This window comes from Gallinula chloropus, assembly GCF_964237585.1.
Source record: "Gallinula chloropus genome assembly, chromosome: 2".
In the NCBI taxonomy this organism is placed as follows: Eukaryota; Metazoa; Chordata; class Aves; order Gruiformes; family Rallidae; genus Gallinula; species Gallinula chloropus.
In genome coordinates, this window is record NC_140086.1 from 8,613,779 (window position 1) to 8,635,223 (window position 21,445).

The following is a 21,445-nucleotide window of genomic DNA, read 5'->3' on the forward strand; positions in this document are numbered from 1 at the left end:
TAAGGTCTTTTGCATTTATGCCAATGTGATGAATATGAAACTTGGAAAATGACTTGATTTATGTAATTTCATAATTTGTTTGAAAAAATACGCAACTGTAACATTGAGGCTGGAAGGGGAGAAAAGAGGTCTGAATCTGACCTGCTTCCTTTTGGGTCTTAGAAAACATTGAAGATTTGATACAGAATAAATTTTGTACTTTGTGAGTATCTGGGGAGAATTTTAACTACTTCTTACATTAATCTTTTGGGGGATTTATTATGAATGTCTTAATGGTGTAACAGTCTTCATTTCAGCTTGCTTGTTACTGTCTGTTCAGTGTATGAAGTTAACTGATAGTTACTGTGTAGCTGAACTAAAATGTCAAGAACTAGTGATAATATAAATAACCAACTGAAATTTGGAAATGTTAACTCCTCTTTTAAAACTTATTTTTCAGGGATCAATTCCATCTTCATGTGTAAGCTTTGTAACTTATTTTCACCGAATCAATCTGAACTGTTGTCTCATGTCTCTGAGAAGCATACAGAAGAAGGGACCAATGTGGATGACATCATTATTCCGCTCCAACCTCTAACAGTACCCACAAGCATAAACAAAGATGGAGAAGGTACATTCATAAATTGAGAGGAATGTAATTTTTTTTAAAGTCATTTAGTTGTTTAATAAAACCTGTGGTGTGATGGTTTTGCATTGTGTATAGAAGGGTTATCACAGCTGCTTGTTACAAACAGCTTGTTTTTATAATGGTCACCATACAACCACCAATCTGAATTTCATTCAGTGCTGAATAGATTGATGGACAGATGTGGATAGACTCAGCATCTGATAGGGGATGGTGACATTGGTCCATTAATTTTAGATGCCAAGTGTAGCCAAGTCTGCTTCCTACAGGTTTAATTTGAGCTGTGTGGAGGCAACCGTGACACCGTGGATGGGGGTCTTGAGGCTTAGGAGTGGTGGTGTGCTTTGACTTGTCTAACTTGTTACTTGTTGTGCTTCAGATAATGTTTATAGCTCTATTCCAAAAAGGAAATGGCATGATTCATAATTCATAACTGTACTTCGATATTGGCACTAGTAAATAATGCAATGTAGTAGTTGCAGATTGAATTAGTTACACAGAACGATTTTAATCTGCAGTAGAAGTAGTTGCATTAATTCAATTTTTAACTGATTATAATTGCAGTTCTTTGTAACATCAGCAATAGGTTTGTAATAATTTAGACTTCATAATTGTGTTTTGTGCTTGGGGTTGCCCTGACCTTGCACTTGACTTTGTTGAACTTCATGCAGTTCACATGGGCCCAGCTTTCAAGACTGTCAGGGTCCTTCTGATGGCACCTCTTGCCTCCACCATGTTGACTGCACCACACAGCTTTGTGTCATTGGCGAACTTGCTGTGGGTGCACTCAATCCCACTGTCCATGTTGTGGAACAAGCATGTTAAACAGTGCTGGTCCCAGTTGCAACCCTTGAGGAATGCCATTCATCGCTGGTCTCTGCTTGGACATCGAGCTGTTGACTACAACTCTTTGAGTGTGACTATCCAACCAATTCTTTATCCCCCTGAGTGCTTCATCCATCCAATCCGTGTCTCCAATTTAGAGACAAGGATGTCATGCAGTACAGTGTCAGATGCTTTGCACAGCTTCAGGTAGGTGACATCAGTTGTTCTTCCCTTATCCACCGATGCTGTAAACCAGCCAAAGCAAACAAATTTATTGGGATCAGTTTGGCCTTAGTGAAGCCATGTTGGCTGTCACCAGTCACCTTCTTATGTTCCATTTGCCTGAGCATATTTTCCAGGAGGATCAGCTCCACAGTCTTGCCAGGCACAGAGGTGTAGTTCCCTGAAATTTCTTTCTATTTAAAAATGGGGGTCATGTTTTCCAGTCAATGGGAATTCAGCACAACTTCTCAGACATGATGGAGAGTGGCTTAGCAATTAATCCACCAGTTCAGTCAGTACCCACAGAGGCATCTCATCAGGTCCTAAAACCAAACTGCTGCACCGGACTCTTGTCTGTGCAGGTGTTGGGGGTGGCTGTGGTTGCTCTGGCAGCGCCCCCTGATCTCATCAGCTCTTCCTGCCAGAGCTCCTATCATTCTGTCTGTCTCATTATTTAAAGATTATTTTTTTATCATTAATATAGGCCTGTGGTATTTCTTCATTTATTTATCACTAATAATTCAGTATTTACATTTACTTTATCAACATAAGAAGATAAGTCTAGTGATGGTCATTCAGCTGTAGCTGCTATCTCTTCAGGTGGCTTGGGAAGGAAAACTCACACCAGATTATTATTTCACACAATGTCTAAAATAAACAGTGCATCAAAAGAAGATGAACAAACATCAGATCTACGTCAAGTTTCAAAATGCCATTCTTGTTTGATTTTAATTGTACAGAATTAATTTCTTGGGCATACAGAATGCATCTTTAAGCCCTTGTTTCCTGTAGGCCCTTCACTAAACACTGTTTCTGAGCACAGTGAGACTGCTAGTTGGTAACATTCTTAGTGCTTTCAGTAAAAAGACTCTTCTGCATACTACGTTTTGTACTTGTGTTTGGGGCTGCCTGCGCTTTCTGTATTGTATATTGCTAACCATGCATTGTGCATTTATGAGAATATTAGATAATTACTGCTGTGATCTGAAGCAGCAGAAGTTAGATAGATATAGCTTTTAGGAGGAAACTTTGCACATATAATTGTGTAAAATAAAACATTTGAATGTTAAGTTACATATTCATAAGTTACCTTTTTCATTATTCTTGGTGAATACTTCTTGTCATCTGCTATCATCGTATATTGTGCCAACTCTGCCATCAGCTGTCAGTGAGAATGCCGAGGTAAATGACTCTCAGATAGATTTCAAGTCCTATTACAGACATACTTTAGTATTTCTTCTTGCACAGATTGACTTGGAGAAGAAGGTAGTCTGTTCTGAGGCACTACTCAATTATTTCCTGTGTTCTATTAAAAAAACCCAACAAAACAACAAAATAAAAGTATTTCACAGTCGAATTTAGGAATTTGAAGAGTTTGCCTTTCAAGGCATTTTTTTCCCTCCTGTTATGGAATCTGCAGCAGATAAAACTTCAAAACTTTACAACATACCATTTTTTCCTCAGTGAACCCTTCTTTGTAGTAATTCACTACTGTCACAAAAGAAGTGATTGATGGATGACAGTCTCAGAAATTACGGCTTTCTTTTAGTACTTGTTGGCTGACAGATGGACATCTTTTTGTCTTTTGAAAGCTTAGTTTTTCTTCCAAGCACTGCTAAACACTAACTTCTTCAGAATTGGTACAGACGAGTGAATTCTGTGTTTAACGGACCTCTCTGTTCTGCCTGAGTAATAAATTAATGATTTTATAAATACTCTGAACAAGTAAAATGCTAGGCAAGTAATATGTGTTTATTACTTTAATGTTGTTTTATTGGCAGTGCTTCCTACTGAATTTCATTTAGTCATGCCACTTTCCTGCAGTTAGGTCATGATCTAGTTGAAGTGTTCTAACCACTTTGGTAGAATGATGTTAGACTTATTTTTTTTTTATCAAGTGGAACCGGTGGTAGAGGAAGAGGAAAACAAGGAGCAAGGTAATGAAATGACTGTCATAATCCTCAGAAGATGTGATGATCTATCAGTTTTCCATATGTGTCCTCCTGTTCCTGTGTATGTTGCCACCCAGTCCTTGCCACCAGGTTTTTAAGTCTTTGAGAAGTGCTGTAAATTCTCCTGGTGGTAGGCTCAGTTACAAACAGATGTAAATTTACATATTTGGTGTATCAATCACTTGCTGCATCATTAGCAATCACAGTGGCATGCACTACAGTTTGTAGGCTCAGTTGTTCCAGCAACCTGCTAAAGGAGCAGTTCTCACACTTCCATTGCTACACGAGAGTCTGTTTCCATTTCTTTCTTAATGTGAAAGGGCTGTTCTGGTGTTTAAGCTTATATTAAGACAGTCAAGGGGAAACGTACCTCTCTTATCTGATTCTGCTTCCTGTCCTTTTGGATAACACATTGGGTAATCTGATGTATCCCTGTATCATACACAGGGAATATGGTGCTTGCAGTCACTCTTCAAATCCTAGGATTTAATTATGTTATAGTGACCTGAGTAGTATCCACAGCTGTGTTCCTCATACTGTGTTTGATACATTGGTATGCTGTGCCCTTTTTACAGGTTGACATGAAGATAAATGATGTTTGTTTCTTTGCTTGTTTTAATTGCATGTAATTTCCTTAGCTCAAATCACCAAATACTGATTGCTTCAATTTCTGGTATCAAAATAACATGAATGTAGCAAAGAGAAGTTTGAGGGCATTGATATTGCCCCTCTTTTTGGCTGATAATTGAGAAAACTACTTTCACTGGAGTACAGAAGCACAGAAGTTCAGAACACTGCTGATTGATGGATTGCACAAAGTTATGTAAAAAGGTTGTTTCCTTCCTATTCATACTGAGGCCTTTAGTGCTCTTATTACACTGTGTTTAGACAGGTACTGAAGCAATCCTTTTTAACAAGACAGAATGCTTTATTTTTCTCTTGGTATTATTACTTGTTTAATGCAAAGATACGATCTCTGTTTGTATCTTTTTGTTTGTCTGTAATACTTAGGAAAGCGTTGAACAAATTTTTAATAAGATGCTGTGTGGAGCCAGGAGTTGGACTTGATTATCCTTATGGGTCCCTTCCAACTCAAGATATTCTACAGTTCCACTACCACCTCTGGTTCTCTTGCATCATCCTCCTTTAAGATTCATTGAAGTTGTTTATTTTTCTATATGGTCTAAGCCTTCCATTTTAGTAAGGTCTTCTGGCACATTCAGGTTTCTGTCTAGGGCAAGAGGAAATGACCTCAGGTTATGCCAGGAGAATTTTAGATTGGGTGTTAGGAAAAACTTCTTCACTGAAAGGACTGTTAATCATTGGAAGAGGCTGTCAGGGAAGTAGTTGAGTGACCATCCCTGGCAGTATTTGAAAGAGGAGTAGTGTGATGCTGAGGGACATGGTTTAGTGGTGACCTCAGCAGCACTGGGGTAACAGACTTGATGGTCTTAACGGTCTTTTGCAACCAGAACCGTTCTATGATTTGATGTACTTGAAAATTATTTGGGTTTAAGTTTTTTCATGTATTTTCAGTGTTTTCCATGGTCATTCTCACTTTATCAGGCAGAAGGTAGGCTATGGGTGTGATGAATACTTGATAAAAAGCTTTAGCCAGTTTTTAATCTCTTATTCTTGATGTACACTGGTTTTGGTGAAAGTTTCTGGAATAAGACCAGGAGAAATAGAAGTTTTCCTAAGTGGCACAGTTTGTGTCTTCCTTTTAGCTTGAATAATTTGAGGATATTTTCAAGCCTTTGGAACTGCAAGAGTTAACTTAATCACTGAGCATTTCTCTGATAACCCGGAAGATATATCTCATTCTCCTCCCTTCTGTGCTGTGCAGAAAAAATTCTAACCAAAAAGCCCTGAACTATTGGTAAAAAGTATGAAATTCTGAGGAGAATAATTTTATTTTTCTTTTTGTCCAAGTCTCAAGATTTGGAATTATTTTGGGTTGAGAAAACATCAAGGACTATGCTCTGGCTACCGTAAGCTGAAACATGCATGAGATTTAAATTTGCTTGGTTTTATTGTGGGGTTTTTCTGGTTTGTGGTTGTGTTTGTTGTTTTTTTTGTTTTTTTTTTTTTTTTTCTGAGCACTACAACCAAAGTTCAGGGCAAAATTTTAGCATATGCATGCTAATTTTTATTTCTGTGCAGAGTAGATCCGATGCTTCACCAGATGTCCGCTCAGACTCAAGAAGACAGTTTAAATGCTGCTGTGCTTTGCTGTTTAACTGAGGGTTTCTTGCAGAAAAGCTTCAAAGTAAATAACTAAATGTAAACAATAACAGTTGGGTACTTCATCAAGAAGTAAAGAACTGAAGAAAAAAAAAAAACAACTAAGCAACCCCTGGGATTAACAAGCAAGATGCAGAGTCAGAGAGATCAATTCTTGTATGATTTGTATGGAAATAACTTGTGTCTAGGATGAAATCACATAAAATAACTTGATCACTACCTGGAAAATTCCCCTCTCCCCCCTGAACATCTGCTTTTGTGGACTAGAAGTTTTCATGTGGTCTAATTGGTTTGGTCAGTCTTCAACAGTTACATCTGTGAGCAGGTGATAGCAAGTTGACTTTTGAAGCACTTAGAGCAGCAGTGGAAGAAATCTTAAGCACAAAATATGAGTGTGAAGTTTTTTATGTTGTCATGAGTTTCAATGTTCAGTATGTCCCATTGATTTTTACCAGTTTCCTCTACAGAAATGTGGAAATGTAAAGTTCTGCTGTATTTGTTAAGAACTTTGGATGCCTTCTGATTTCAATTACTTGAAATTTTTATCAAGGAAACATTTTTTTGCACGGTTTCTGGAATTTATTCGTTGCCAACAATGTTTAATAATATTGATCTTTGGCTGGAAATTACCACTGGAAGCGTTAGAAGAGTAATTGTTCAATTTCTTGAAAGGGCAATTAGCTTTTGGTTTTAAAATATACATCTCAATACTTAGGCAGTTCCTTTGAGAGTGATTTTAAAAGGCCTTTTGTAGAAGGTCAGAACACAGCAGAGGAACTTTGTAGAATGTGCATACTGATACAGTTATGTGACAGTCTAAGAGAGTGCTTGCAGTGTAATGTCTGTAAAACTGCAGCACTTTGGTACCTCCTGATCTCAGCAACACAAATGTTGGTGCTTTGCAGCTAGCAGAAATGCCAAATAATACTGTTGCTTAAAATAGGTTTGTGAAGTGACCCTTTTTTTAAGCTTTAGGGACGGAGGATCTTGAACTTCATTTAATATTCTTATTTTTCAAAGATCAGATGGATATTAGCTACTTAGCTGTGGAGTTTATCTATGGCTTCTTTTTAAACTTTCTTTTCTAGAGCTTCTTACAGTGAAGAGGAAAAGGGGCAGACCGAAAGGGTCCACTAAGAAGTTTTGTGTGGATGAAGATGTGGCGGAAAATAACCCTGTTCCCAGCGAAGACACTTCACCCGGGACAGAAGAAGGTTCAGAGCCATCTGAACTCTCACCAGGCAGCTTGGAATGTAGGAAATGCAATCGGAAGTTCTCCAACACACGTCAGCTGAGGAAACATATCTGCATTATTGTTTTGAATGAGGGAGAGGAAGAAGGAGATGGAGGTAAGAAAGTTGCCTTTCTGTCCTGTGGCCTGATTGGTAACAACTCTTAATCCCTAGTGTTAATTTTGAATGGAATGAACTTGTCTGTCTGTTTTAACATAAAAAAACTTATCTTAAACTCCCTGAAATGCTTCCTTTGGGTAAGCAACTGCTCTGTTTCTCAGAGGAAGGATTATAGTTTTCCAGTGACAAGTGATCCACAAGTGGTCCAAACAGGTGAGTCTCACACATAGGTGACGAAAGATGGTCCTGTAGAGGTGTTTCTGTCTTGTGACTTATGAAACCTGAATTCTGTCCTGGTCTTGTGATAGATTTCAATACTGCTTTTTTTGACTGTATAAACAAGAATACCAGATTCACCTTTTTTGTTTTACAAAATGTCATGCAAATTGACTACCTTTGGAGTACAGAGTTAATTGGTTAAATTTAGCTTTAAGTTTGGTTTGAATATATTCAGCCTTTCATAGTTACGGATTAGAGTACCCTCTCATTTGAAAGGGACCTATGAGTATCATTTGGTCCTACTACTTGACCATTACAGGCTAACCAAAAGATAAAGCGTGCTAGTAAAGGTATTGCCCAAATGTCTCAAACATTGACAGGTTTGGGGTATTGATGACCTCTGAGGATACCATGGGCCAGCAAGAGGTTTGCCTGCCATCCCGAGCATGGACTTGCCACTGTTCACATCTTTCCCTTAAGCCACTGCCTTCATCCTGGCCAGGGGAGGACACAGGATCCCCTTGACCTTGGGTTTTGTCTTGTGTCTGTCCCTGTTTCCATCTGAGGCAGGGCAGAGCATGGCTCCACCAGCCTCTGTCTTCCCAGCCTCCCTGATGGTCTTGACCCTTTCTTTGTACTTCATCCTGTGGCTCTGCCAGCAGACTGAAGGGGCAGAATTGCCTCCCTCAGACTGCTGGTTGCACTTCTTTTGCTGCACCCCAGGATACAGTTGACTTTCTGGGCTGCAAGTGAATATTACCAGGTCATGTTGAGCTTATTATCCACCAGTGCCCCTAAGTCCTCCTCCTCAGGGCTGCTGTCAATCCACTCTGCCCAGCCTGTAGTTGTGCTTGGGATTTTCCTGTCCCATGTGCAGGACCTTGCACTTGGCCTTGTTGAACTTCATGCAGTTTGCATGGGCCCACCTGAAGCCTATCAGGGTCCCCCTGGATGGGTCCCATTCCCTCTATTTTGTGAACTGCAGCACAGCCTGGTGTTACTGGCAGCAAGATCTGGGAAATTCAGTCTTCAGCAGTCTTCTGAGTACTGTCCCATGACAGGAAATATTTTCACTTCTAGCTTGAACTTTTCAATTTCTGAATATTTAAATAAAAGCAGTTTGCATATTATTATTTTCCTTCAAGGAAACATGAGTGCATTGCGTAGCTCAAAACTTTGAGGATTAGATAATAATAGGATCTATCTTGAGGGTTTTTTCATACTTATGTTGCTTTGTAGCTCAGAAAACATGTTCTTTAGTTTGAGCTGTTGAATTACTACAGGACTTAAATATAGTTTTGAAGCAGTTTTTGAGGACGATGGATGAACGTTCTAAATGTGAACAAAAACAGTCTAAAATTGAAAAGGCAAGCAATGAATGAAATACAAATGTACTTTTTATAAGCTGATTTAATTTCATGAGGACCTGTTCATAATTCAAAAATAAAAATACTTAGACAATTGCACCAAGATTCTTAGTTGTCAAAATGAGGATTCACACAACTAGTATATGGGTTTCACTCATATCCTTGCCAAGTGAAAGCTGTTAAACTCTTTATTTAACTGGGTTACAAAGCTATCAGGTTTCTGTTTTTCAATATGTTCTGTGTTAATGAGTTTGGGAGCAATATTACATATTTAGTGAAATAGTGGTACTTATGTTTGTTAAACCTGATACTGCTTATTTAATTGGGTATCATCTTGCTCTCTAGTTCCCTGAAGTGGGGGATAATGATTCTGTATAACCTCTTGCACCAGGTTCATAATTTAGAAATCTTTGTATTTACATTTAAATTATTCTTATCCTGCCTAAATCTTAAGTAATAGATGAACTAGACTGTATGGACATTGCTTATGCTACTGAGCAGTCTTACTCTTCTCAGCAGCTCTGGTGTAACTGGTTTGAGTTGAAGGGCCAGAAGTACAAATGGTGTTGCAGGCACAAGAGCATGCCTGGTTTTACAGGATAGCATTTTTTCTGTTCTACTCTTTTTTTTTCTTAATGATCCCTCAGATTGTTTGCTCTTCTGACTACTGCTGAGTATTGAGCTAATGTTTTCAGGGAGCTATTTAGAAAGACAGCCAGATCTTTCCTGTGTTGTAAGAGTCAATTTAGAGCACATTGTTTCATCTGTGGAATGTTTGTTTTTTCTTTGTGCTTTGCATTTATTGCCACTGTAGGTGGGAATCTGTTCCAAACTAGCACCTGCCTGCATATATGAGTTTATGCACTAGGTTTTCAAGCTTTAATTATACTCAGCAAAGAGCAAGTCAGTACTTTAGGGGAGCCTGTAGAGGGACATAAGATTAGCTGAATTGCTTGTAGTGTCCACTGACTGTGTTAATTAGAGTTCTGTCTATAATGGCAATTTAGAAGTGTAGCTTGTGGGTGCCTTAATCTGGTTTAATTCCAGGTTATTCTGTCACCAGTTACTGATTATTCAGAGGCTTTCTGTAGCTTCATTGTCATTGAACAGTGTTGAATCTAAGTATGCCATACAGATAATGGTGTTGCTGTTCAGCACATAGTACTGCAAGTGTAACACCATGTATTTAGTTTTTGAGTGTGTATAATGTTAAAAAGAAATTTCAGTTACTTGAGCAGATGTGGCAGATACCAACATGTTATAGAGTAAACAATCCCTGAGAAATCATACTTATGTTGCTGTTATGTGAGAAAAGGAGTGCTGAAACTTCTCATCTGATCAAATTTCTCTGTTGCTAAAGCCCTTAGAACTAGCTGGAGACCTCTCTTGAGGGACTTTGAGAGTTACAGAGTTGAAGTATCTTCTTTCTCATTTCAGACACATTAGTTCAGAACAGATGGCTGAAAGTCATGGAGCTTTGACTGCAAATTCTTCTCCCTTAGTCTTAGACCTCTTACCTCATACATATAGGTAGTTTTTTTCCCCCTCTTCTTATCTATGTCTTTCCAACTTGAAACTACTTTTATCTGTTTTTCTAATGCTTCCTGCTTTCTCCTATTTTCAGTTTCTTGCAGAGTTTAGCACTGCATGGACGTGATAAATAAACAAGTACATTTTAACTTTGTACTGTGTCTGACTGGGATGGAGTGAACTTTCTTTGTAGGAGCTCATATAATGTGGTGTGTTAGATTTGTGACCAAAGTAACACTGATAACATATTAATGACTTAGCTATTGCTAAAGTATGCTAAGCATATACATATTGAAAGAGTATGTGTTCATATCTTGTGTGATGTTCTTTATTGAGAGAAATGTAATACGTTTTTTGAGCTGAAGTTGAAATACTGGGAAAGGTTTCGGAGTAATGCCATGTTTTGCTGTCTCTTATAGATCCACAAGGGAAGTGTGTTGGAAACCTTGTATTGGATGTTAAAAATGACAGTGAATAAATCACTATAGAACTGTATTGATGCTGCAGTATGCATTGAGCAGAGGAATAATTGGTAGATGTAATAGGCCTCTGCTGTTCTTTGCTTCTGTGCTTAGTGATCCACACTGACGTCTCAGAGATCAGTGTCTCATTGATAGTTCTGCTCGTTCAGGAGTCACCAAGCTTTACTGGCCACTGACATCCTCTGTTCATTGAATTTAATTTTGATGTGTAATGATTCCCTTCTTGTAGGCCCATTCACTAAAATAGCAAGGAAAAAATAGTTACTTTTTTATGTAGAATTAAATAATGTCCATTGTGCTTACAAATCCCCCATATGGATGCTTACTAAATGTATGTATTTAATAAAGGGCTTATTTGCATAAGAAGGTTGCTGTGATTTAAGCAGAGCTGTGTGTATGCCTATTTCTGGTTTTATTTGGTCAAGCCTCATTGAAGGGTTTGGCTAATGATTTGGATCTGGCAGTCATCCATTCTTTCTGTCCGAAGACAAAACCAGAAGAATTGAGAATCTTCCTGAACAGCCATGTGTCTTTACTCTGTCTGCTTCCAGCTGGAAAACAGAACAGCTTCAGCTCCTGCCGCTGGGTTGGGATGGGTTTGGGGATTTTAACTGTTGCTGCATTGAATATTTTGCCCAGCAGTTGCCCCTAAAATCACTTCTGAGAGATAGATAATTATTTTAACCACCATCCCTCTCCCACACTGCAGCATACCTGAATTTCTGGCAGATATAAGAGAGGACACTTGAAGGCTGGGGGATGGGGTTTGGGTAGAAGATGGATTTACAGCAGTGTACAGCCCAGATTCTCTTCTCCAGAGTCAACAATTCATTCCTTCTGATTTAGGAGCCTGCATAATTCTTAAGGATGGCACTTTTGGCCTTAGGTTAAAATGTTTTTGCTATCAGCTGGATTTTGACTGAAATGAATTCTTTCTGTGAGCAGTATGTCAATCTCTGCAGGAAAAGAGTTGCCTGTGTTCATTTTGAATGGCCACTGTACTTTTTTTTTTCCCCAAGCTACTCTCTTGATGCTATAAATGCCAGCATCTTTAAGGGATAAAACCCAATAATTTGACTGAAGAGTATTTTAAAAACATGCCATTTAGGGATGTGTAGCTGTGCCTGGGAAGTGTTGTACATCCAATTATGAATGCAGAGCACAGTGCCTTCAATTAACGACTCAAGTAGAATCACGGGACATGAACAGTCTAGTTGGGCAGGACTCTGAAAGCAGCGATTCTTTCAGCGTTGACAGTAGCTTTGCTTGTCAACACAGACACAAACACTTCTTAAATGTGTTGGAATGCACAGACAATGTTCTTGCACAGACAGAAGCAGGCCTTTAAAATGTCTCTCCTGGTTCATTTGTCTCTTGAATCAAAGTGCCAGTTGATAAAGTGCTAGGCCTTGGCATGTGGCATGGCAGTTTGCATGGGAGGGCACACAGGGTGAGCCCTGCAACCTGCTTATAGGTCTGTAGGCCAGGGAAGTGCCTGGATCCTTCTGGTGAAAAGGTACCTGCACAAGGTGTGTGCAGGCTGATGATCTGTTACCTCAGGTGGCAGAGTTGCAGGAAACCATGAAAAAGCTGCACAGTATTAGAGGAGCGAAGACAGAGGTAGATAGGTGGCTTCATAGTTAATTGCCTGTAACAGACTTGACTGAGAATGAAGCCCACACCCTGGTGATGCACAAAAGCAGGACTCAGCTTCAGTCTCCACCATCTACCTTCACATGGGAAGGAGTGGTCAGCATGGATTCACCAAGGGGAAATCATGCCTGACCAATTTCATAGCCTTCTGTGGTGGCATGACTGGCTGGGTGCATGAGGGAAGAGCAATGGACGTTGTCTACCTTGACTTCAGCACAGCTTTCACACCATCTCTCATCAAATCCTGTGATCAAGCTTAGGAAGTGGGGGTTGGACAGTGAGGTGGTTTGAGAACTGGATGAAGGGCGAGGCCAGAGGTTTGTGATAAGCACTGCAGAGTCTAGTTGGAGGCCTGTAGCAAGCAATATGCCCTAAGGGGTAGTACTGGCTCCAGCATTGTTCAACATATATTCATCAGTAACCTGGATGAGGGGACAGAGTGCAGCTTCAGCAAATACGCTGATGACACAAAACCTAATACCCTAAAAGGGCATGTGTAGGGTCCTGCACCTAGGCAGGAATAAGCCCAGGCATCAGTATGGATTAGGAGATGACCTGCTGGGAAGCAGCTCTGTGGGGAAGGACCTGGGAGTACTGGTCGACATCAAGACCTCTATGAGCGAGCAATGTGGTCAAGAAGGCCAGTGTTATCCTGAAGTGCGTTATGGGTTTGGCCAGCAGGTTGAGGGAGGTTACCCTCCACCCCTACTCTGCCCTGCTGTCTCCACATCTGGATTTCTGTGCCTGGTTCAGGGCTCTCCAGTTCAAGAAAGACAGGGAATTACTGGAGAGAATCCAGTGGAGGGCTACAAGGATGATTAGGAGACCAGGACATCTTCCTTGTGAGGAAAGGCTGAGGGAGCTGGGTCTGTTTAGCCTGGAGAAGATGCTAAGAGGGGATCCCATCAATACTTAAAAATATCTAAAGGGTGGGTGTTTAGAGGATGGGGCCAGACTCTTTTCAGTAGTGCCCAGTGACAGGACAAAGGGCAACAGGTGCAAACAGGAATACAGAAGTTCTATTGCAGTGGGTGGAAGAACTTTACTCTCTGAGGATGACAGAGCACTGGAACAGAGTCTTCTCTAGAGATACTCAAAACCTGCATGTTTACAACTTACTCTAGGTCATCCTGTTGTAGCAGTGGAGTTGGTCAAGCTGATCTCCAGAGGTCCCTTCCACCCTGTCGTGGTTCTACCCCAGCTGAGAGCCGAAATCCACGCAGCTGCCTGCTCTTTAAAGAGGACAGGGCCACCCTCTGCTAGACCAAGCTGCCCAGAGCCCCACCCAACCTGGATGCTTCTAGGAGGGGACACCTACAACTTCTCTAGGCAACCTGTTCCAGTGCCTCACCACCCTCAGTGTAAAGAATTTCTTCTTTACATTTAATCTAAATCTCCTGTCTTTAAAGCCATTACCCCTGTGCCCCTGTAAATAGTCCCTCCCCATCTTTCTTGTAGCTTCTTCAGGTACTGGAAGGCTGCTCTAAGGTCTCCCTGGAGCCTTCTTTTCCCCAGGCTGAACGTGCCCACCTTTCTTAGTGTGTCTTCATAGGAGAGGTGCTCCAGTCCTTTCATCATCTTTGTGGCCCTCCTCTGGACTTGCTCCAACAGCTCTATGTCTGTTTGGTACTGGGGACCTGAGACCTGCACACAGTACTCTGTGGGGTGGGGGTCTCGCCAGAGCAGAGTAGAGGAGCAGAAGGATCCTTATACTTCTGTGCATATGAAATAGCAAGAGTTTATTAAAAAAATACTTTCATACTGCAATTTTGTGTCTTATTTTAAAACTTTTTGAATAGCATTTTGGAAAATTCTGTTTTCAAAGCAGGGAGTAAGCCAGATACACTTCTTGTAGCACATCTTTTCTACGGCTTTTACCTTATTTTGAGCTGCAGGAACTAGCAAACTGGGCTGCCTCCCAGTCATGAAATTTTTGTTGTTTTGTTACTGTGGTAATAGGAGTTCATTGTTCACTACTGTGGATAGAACAAACTCAACTCTGTGATTCCCATTTTTGTTCTTTTTCTATTTTTCAGTAGGATTCCTGTATTTAGCAGTTAATAGAGTTGCTGGTTATCTGTCAGGCACCTGAAAGAACCACACAACTATTTGCTTGCTCCCCTCCCCACAGTGGGATGGGCAAGAGAATGGGCAAAAAGAGTTAAATCTCGTGCATTAGGATAGAGACAGTTTAATATGACAGAAAAGGAAGAGAACATTTCTATGATAATAATAAAATAATTACAAAAAATGTGATGCACAGCACAATTGCTCAGCACCTGCATACTACTGATACCCAGCTGGTCCCAGACTTCAACCATCTTCCCCCAATGTTATATACTGATCATGATGTCATGTGGTGTGGAATATCCCTTCGGCCAGTTTGGGTCAACTATCCTGGCCATGTTCCCTCACAGCTTCTTGTGCACCTGGTAGGGCATCAGAAAGTGAAAAGTTCTTGATGTTGTGTAAACATTGCTCAGCAACAAACAAAACATCATTGTGTTACCAGCGTTGTTCTCATTCCTATACCTGCTACTAGGAAGAAAATTACCTCCACCTCAGAATTTCGTGACTCCATCCCAGCCAACACTGGGACGCAGGTTAAGATGAAAAGGCAATAAAATGTTTTTGTGGTCTGGTTTCAGCCACTTTATTTCCTCATTAAACTGACTGAACTTTTAATTTGTAATGTTTAGGAAGTAGGGTTTAGGAGTATGATGCTTGGACTGTGTTTATAAGCCTGCTAGGAATTCAGTATGTGATGCCAAGCAAAATGAAGGAAATCCTTCTGTCCTAGTCACAGCTTTCCCTTCAGTCTCCCTCTGGATTTCTGTTACCTAAAACATGCAAAAAATTACTTAAAAAGTTTTGACCAGAGGTATATATTTTCTTTTCCCTAAGTCTGTCACTAAATCTTACTATCCACTGAATAAAAGCAGTGTAATTAACTCCAATTAATTTCTGTAATTGTTGTTCAACAGTATGTGGAGTAGCCACAGGGAAATCCAAGTTAATAAGGAGCTCATGTTCTTTGTGTATTCTGATTCTTTCTGAGAAGACTTTCTTCTGTTGGTGGCCTGGTCCTGCTGAGAAATTTGTGACAAGTCATTTTGTTGTTGGTAATAAACTAACAGAGGCTGTTTCACAAAGGAAATGTGGGAAATGCAAGTTTCCTTCCACCCCTGTTCTTCCCACCAAAAGAAGACACTGCACAGGCAGTTTCTGTTTGAAGAACATGTTTCATTATATTCAAATATCCCTTTGAATTATTGCAGAGAAATGCCAGTGTTAGGATTACGTGCTTCCAATAGCAAGCAGTAATTTGCAGCTATATTAGGGAGTTAAATGGGGACATAATGAGAGCCTATATATCTGCCTACCAAACAGCCACAATTTCCAAAATCATAGATATCTAAAGAGAAGAAGGTAGCTCAGGAGATGTATATCAGGGAATTCAGTGAAATTGAAGAAATCATCAGCAGTCACTGTAAAGCTGGGGGCTCTCAGGTCACAGCTTAATTTTCTATCATCTACTGGGAAGCTGGGTCAGAAGCATTTTGCTAACATGACTCCACAGAGAGATGGCTTGCTAATGGTCTTTGAATTCAATTTGCTCTGTGGGTTTTGTTCATTCTAGGTCTTGTAATTTTTAGATTTACAGATTAATGTCAAGTCATTAACAGTTGTCAGTGTATGCATTTCTGCCTTGGTCTGCCTGAGAAATTGAAAGTAGTTCCTACATACCTTGTTTCTTTCTGGTTTTGATTCTAGTAAAGAGCTTGGTTTATCCAGGTTGTAGTTAGGTGATCAGTCCTAACTATGATACTTGAATTCGTGAGTTTGTGCTTGTGTCCTTTATTATTTATGGAACAGCCAGAACTCTTGAACCCTGTGTTCCATTAAGGTTAGACCACAGGAGACAGATTTGTTTGAATCTCAGCTGAATATTAACGAAGTATTACTGAAATTAAAACACAGCCATTTCCATCCAGCATATCTTCCCACTGCTTTTGCTATTTACATGCTGTAAACACCTCTAGACACATTACACCTTTGCCATTACTGGTTTTTATTTATATATTGTTTCCTTATCTCAGTAGAGCAGCTACAGCACGTTATGAATATACATCGAATGCCTTATTCTGGAGATTGTGTCAGCTGCTTTATATTTGGGGAAAAAAAATTATTCCAAAATTCACTAGGCTCATTTATAATTTTCTTTCCTCAATCAGTTTTTGCTTTCCTTATTCATTACTTCTGGAACATTTGCATAATGCCTTAATTTGTCAAGAATGTTTTCTCTAGCCTGCGTTTTCTACCACTTCGTTTAATAAAAAGAAATTCTCTTGGTATAAATATGCAAGACTCTGTTTTTATTCTTTATGCTACTAATTCTTTATGCTGCTAATTCTTTGTATGTAACTTTTATTTAATATTATTTAGAATTTCAGTAAGAATTCCCCATTTGCTTTAGCAAAGAAATAGGTTTAAGGAACGATTTAGCTGATTACAGCTTATTCGTTCATATTTCAGATGAGTGATGTGAATACAATTATTGTTGTTGCCTTCTAGTTAACAGGTCCAAAAGTTGTGCAGTTAAAGAGACTGAAGAAATTGTGAACAGTAAAAAATAAGGATGATTTAGAAGTGCAGGTCTTCAAAATGAAGAGTTACATGTCGGTAGTTAGGTTGAATCAAAGAACTGTTTTGAACCTTAATGCTTGAATCTACGTTGAAAAAGAAAAGTATTTTTCTCATTATTGATTCAGAGTCATAGTGGGGAAAAAAAGCCCCATAACCAGAGAGACTAATGGAAGGCTTTCCACTAAATAAGATGGATAACAAATCCAGTACTAGGAGAGATAATCCTAAAGTCATCAGAACAGTTACATATGATAGGGAGAAAAAGAATTTGTTCGTTAATGGTGAAGTCATAAGGAATTCTCTATTTGTAGAACTTCCACAAAAATCCACAGTGATGTCAGGATAATGTAGAAATGCAATGTTTCTGAGATTCCATTTTTAATTTTTTTAAATTTTTTTCTATTTTCTCTATTTGTACAGGTATCACTCTGGTTCAGTAGAGGGAAAAATGTTCCCCTTTACGGGCTCATGCAGCATGCCTTCCTTTAATAACAGTAGTGTTGATTTTTTCTATTTCTTAGAGCCTTAGTGACTGTTACCTTCATTTCTTTTGTACATAGTTACATTCTTTTTGATGTTTACTCTTTAGGTAATGATTCTGACGTTGACCTTGACAGGAAGGAAGATGAGCGAGAAAAAACTCCAAAGAGGCCCCGACTTCAGAAAACAGAGAAAGCTCCATCAACTAAGGAGACTGAACAGGTTCCAGGAGCTAAAAATCCTATTATAAGTGTGGTTTTGACAGCCCATGAAGCTATTCCAGGTAATAAGAATCACCAGTTTTATAATCAAATTTGATTTTATTAATGCTGACACTGTACCAAGTAGTCATTGGTCTAAGACTGGACTGTTTAGAATATTTATTATCCAAGAAGTATTTAGTAGTAATTGGATATCATAATACAGAATCTCTGCATCTGGGAGCTACATAATTTTTGAACTGCCATTGCATTTCTTCATAGGTAATGGCAAATGTTGGACCTGGGTGTAGTTATCAACATGAATATCAGTTATGTTTAGTCTGTGAATGGTTTTAAAGAAAAAACTGGAAAAAACAGTGACCAAGGAAAAGGGAAGTATTTTGTCCCTTAATATCTTTATTTTAGCTCTTAATTTCTAAGTATATTTATGATAAATGTAAATTTTATTAATAGCTTACTATATATAAGTTAATATTTATGCACCTGAATAGTTTGACAGAAAATATGTATGCATGTTTCAAAATCAAGTAATGTTCCTATGTGATGGATTCTTCATTCATAAATTTCTATAGGCCCTTTTCATGAAAGGATTTTGGAATAATTGCAAACTGATCATTTTAAAACTAGACTTGCATTTGCATATTTGTATAAACCAGTCACCTAATTGACAGAATTGCTTAATAGTTTTCTGTGTTATTTTCAGCCTTACAGCTTTATTGTTCTCCTTTCCATTATCTAACATTTCTGAGTATTTGTTTGGCTTATAGCTCTAAGAACAACTAGAATGTGTTTATTTATTATTGCAGTTTGGAAGCTGGCTGGATTTTCTGTGGTGTTCTGTAGTATTCTTTGATACTGAGATCTGTAATATGCTTGGACTTAGTTTGCTAAAGTCCATTCGTAGTTATGGTAGAGGAAGCTGGATGAACTCAATTACATATATGATGTGTGCTTAGAAGGGAAAACAGAATCACAGAATGGTTGGGATTGGAAGGGACATCTGAAGATACTGTACCCCAATCTCCCTGCTACAGCAGGATTGCACAGGTTGCACAGGATCACATCCAGATTTTGAATATCTCCAGAGAAGATGACTCCACAACACCTCTGGGCAGTCTGTCCCAGTGCTCTGCCACCCTCAAAGTAAAGATGTTTTCCATGTTACTGAGATGGAACTTCCTGTGTTCCAGTTTGTGCCTTTTGCCTCTTGTCCTGTCACTGGGCACCACTGAAAAGTCTGTATCTGCCTTCAGAAATTTGTCAGTATTGATAAGAACTCCTTCTTGTCTTCCCCAGGCTAAATAGACCCAGTGCTCTTAGCCTTTCCTCATAAGAGAGATGTCACAGTTCCCTAATCATCCTTGTAGCCCCCCACATAGACTCTTTCCAGTAGTTCCCTATATTTCTTGAACTGGGGAGCCCAGAACTGGACACAGAAGTCCGGCAGGGCAGAGTAGGGGTGGCTGATAACCTTCCTTGACCTGCTGGCCACACTCTTCTTAATGCACCTCAGGATACTATGGGCCTTCTTGGCCATGAGGGCACACTGCACTTCTCAGCATCACCTTCTTGGAAGAAGCTTAGCTATGGTGTCCTCTCATACAGGCAATTACCTACAACACCTCATGGAGGTGGTTGTGATGCAAGGTTGGGCCTTTCTGACCTTGGCAATAGCTCTGGTGTAGATGGACCATCACCCACATCATCCATTGACTGGCCTTTAACATCCAGAGCCTCATACCTGTTGTACAGAGGCAGCTGGGACATTGGGGTGGGCAAGCAGGAGGTTTGCCTGCAACCCTGAACATGGACTGGCCTCCATTCACTCCTTTCCCTTAAGCTGGTGCCTTGATTCTGGCTGGAGGAGGACACAGGGTCCCCTTGATCTTGGGTTTTGTCTGGTGTCTGTCCCTGTTTCTATCTGAGTCAGGGCAGAGCATGGCTCCACCAGCCTGTGTCTTCTCAGCCTCCCTGACGCTCCTGACCCTTTGTAATTCCTCCCATAGCTCTGCCAGCAGGCTGAGCAGATCATCCCCCTGGTCACCCCTCGCACAGCCATTGTCACTGCTGCCATCCATTCCCAGGGACAGGCTCTGGCACTACCCTGAGGCCCGGGGGGCTGCATGTTCCCCTGTCAGCTCTGTCTGGGTTGCCACAGCCGTTCTGGAGAGCTCAGAGGACAGACAAAGAAAAATTTTTTTCCTAACATCTAACCTGATCCTGCCCTGGCACAGCTTCATGCCATTTCCCCTTGTCCTATCTCCTGTCACCTGGCTGAAGAGACCATCACCCACCTCTCTACAACCTCCTTTCAGGTAGGTAGTGATAAGGTCTGTTAAGGCAGTTATGAATTATAATCCTCCTTTTCAGAATTTGGAAATTATAAAAGATACTATATAAGTAGTTAACTCTTTGAAGATTCAAAGACAAATATTTCATTTAACACAACTATTTTTAATTCATTTTTCATTGCTTTTCCTTGTAGTTTTTCATTAATTTCCATGGTCTAATTATATTTTAGTGTCACTGGCAATTCTTAATCTGTTCCCTTTTCTCAGTAATACTTCTATGTTTGGACTTTTATAAAGATTTTTCATCGAATTTATTCAATTTCTTTTGAGATTTATGATATGCTGCAGAGCTGAGTTACTGCTATAGACTGCTGTTGAAAAACAGAAATAGATAAAACATTTCTCCCCTCTCCACTGCTCTCTCTGTGCTAGATCATCTGTGGAGTGAAGTTGAAAATAAAGTTTAAAGCTGCTTAAGCACTATGAAAACTTGGTCATCTTTTCACAAGCTTTAGTGTTCTTTAGCCACATATTCTCTAGCATTAAAGTTGCCTGGAAATATCCTTTTTCATATCTAGTGTGGTAAAGTCCTGTTGATGATGTCAAGTAAGCATTCTATCAGTTAGAAAAATAGAGAAGGCTGTGAGAAATAGTTGTATTTAGAGGAAATAATCAGACCATGTGTCTCCTTTCTTATATATATATATGAAGGGCTTTTATATATGTATATATATGAAGTATTACATTTTGAGTTTGCTGTATTTTTGCTGTATGCTAATTGAGTTTGGGACACTGGTCTTCATCATGTGTTGAGTAGATTGTGACTAAATTGATCTCCTAAAAATTCCTCTGAACAAACAGATCAGTTAGTTTTTTACATTGCAGAAAGGTGAGTTGGAAAATTGATTTTTCCCCATCTTCCTTTTTGGAAATGTTTACTTGGGATGCATAAGGAAGGTAATAGATTTACAGCTTTAGAAATTGGAAAGCTAATGTTAACCCAGAGAGTAAATACAGTTTGAATAAAAGTAATATGTATTTTTTTCTCTGCAGACATTGAAGTACCATGATAGCCTAGATAGATGGGCCCCTGCGAACCTTGTACAGTCCAGCAAGGCCAGTTGTAAGCTACTGCACCATTATCATAAGACACTACCTGGAGTACTATATACAGCTCTGGGGGCTCCCAGTACAACAAGGACATGGACCTTTTGGAGCCAGTACAGTGGAGAGCCACAAAGATGATGATAGGGCTGGAGTACTTCTCCTGTGAAGACAGGCTGAAAGAGATGGACTTGTTCATCTTGGATGTGCCTCCAGGGAGACTCTTGCAGC

The 21,445-nt window shown here is 39.7% G+C and overlaps 1 protein-coding gene across 1 annotated transcript in view; it reads left to right on the top strand.

Moving 5' to 3' along the window:
• Nucleotides 1-440: 440 nt before the first annotated feature.
• Nucleotides 441-21,445, top strand: part of ZFAT (zinc finger and AT-hook domain containing) — a gene marked incomplete at its 3' end in the record, with an annotated part of 86,378 nt that continues 65,373 nt past the window's right edge. The window contains exons 1-3 of the mRNA XM_084260419.1: nucleotides 441-610; nucleotides 6,957-7,217; nucleotides 17,708-17,881. Of these exons, the coding sequence (XP_084116545.1) occupies nucleotides 457-610; nucleotides 6,957-7,217; nucleotides 17,708-17,881 (589 nt within the window). The 5' untranslated portion in view covers nucleotides 441-456. The remainder of the gene's footprint in view (nucleotides 611-6,956; nucleotides 7,218-17,707; nucleotides 17,882-21,445) is intronic.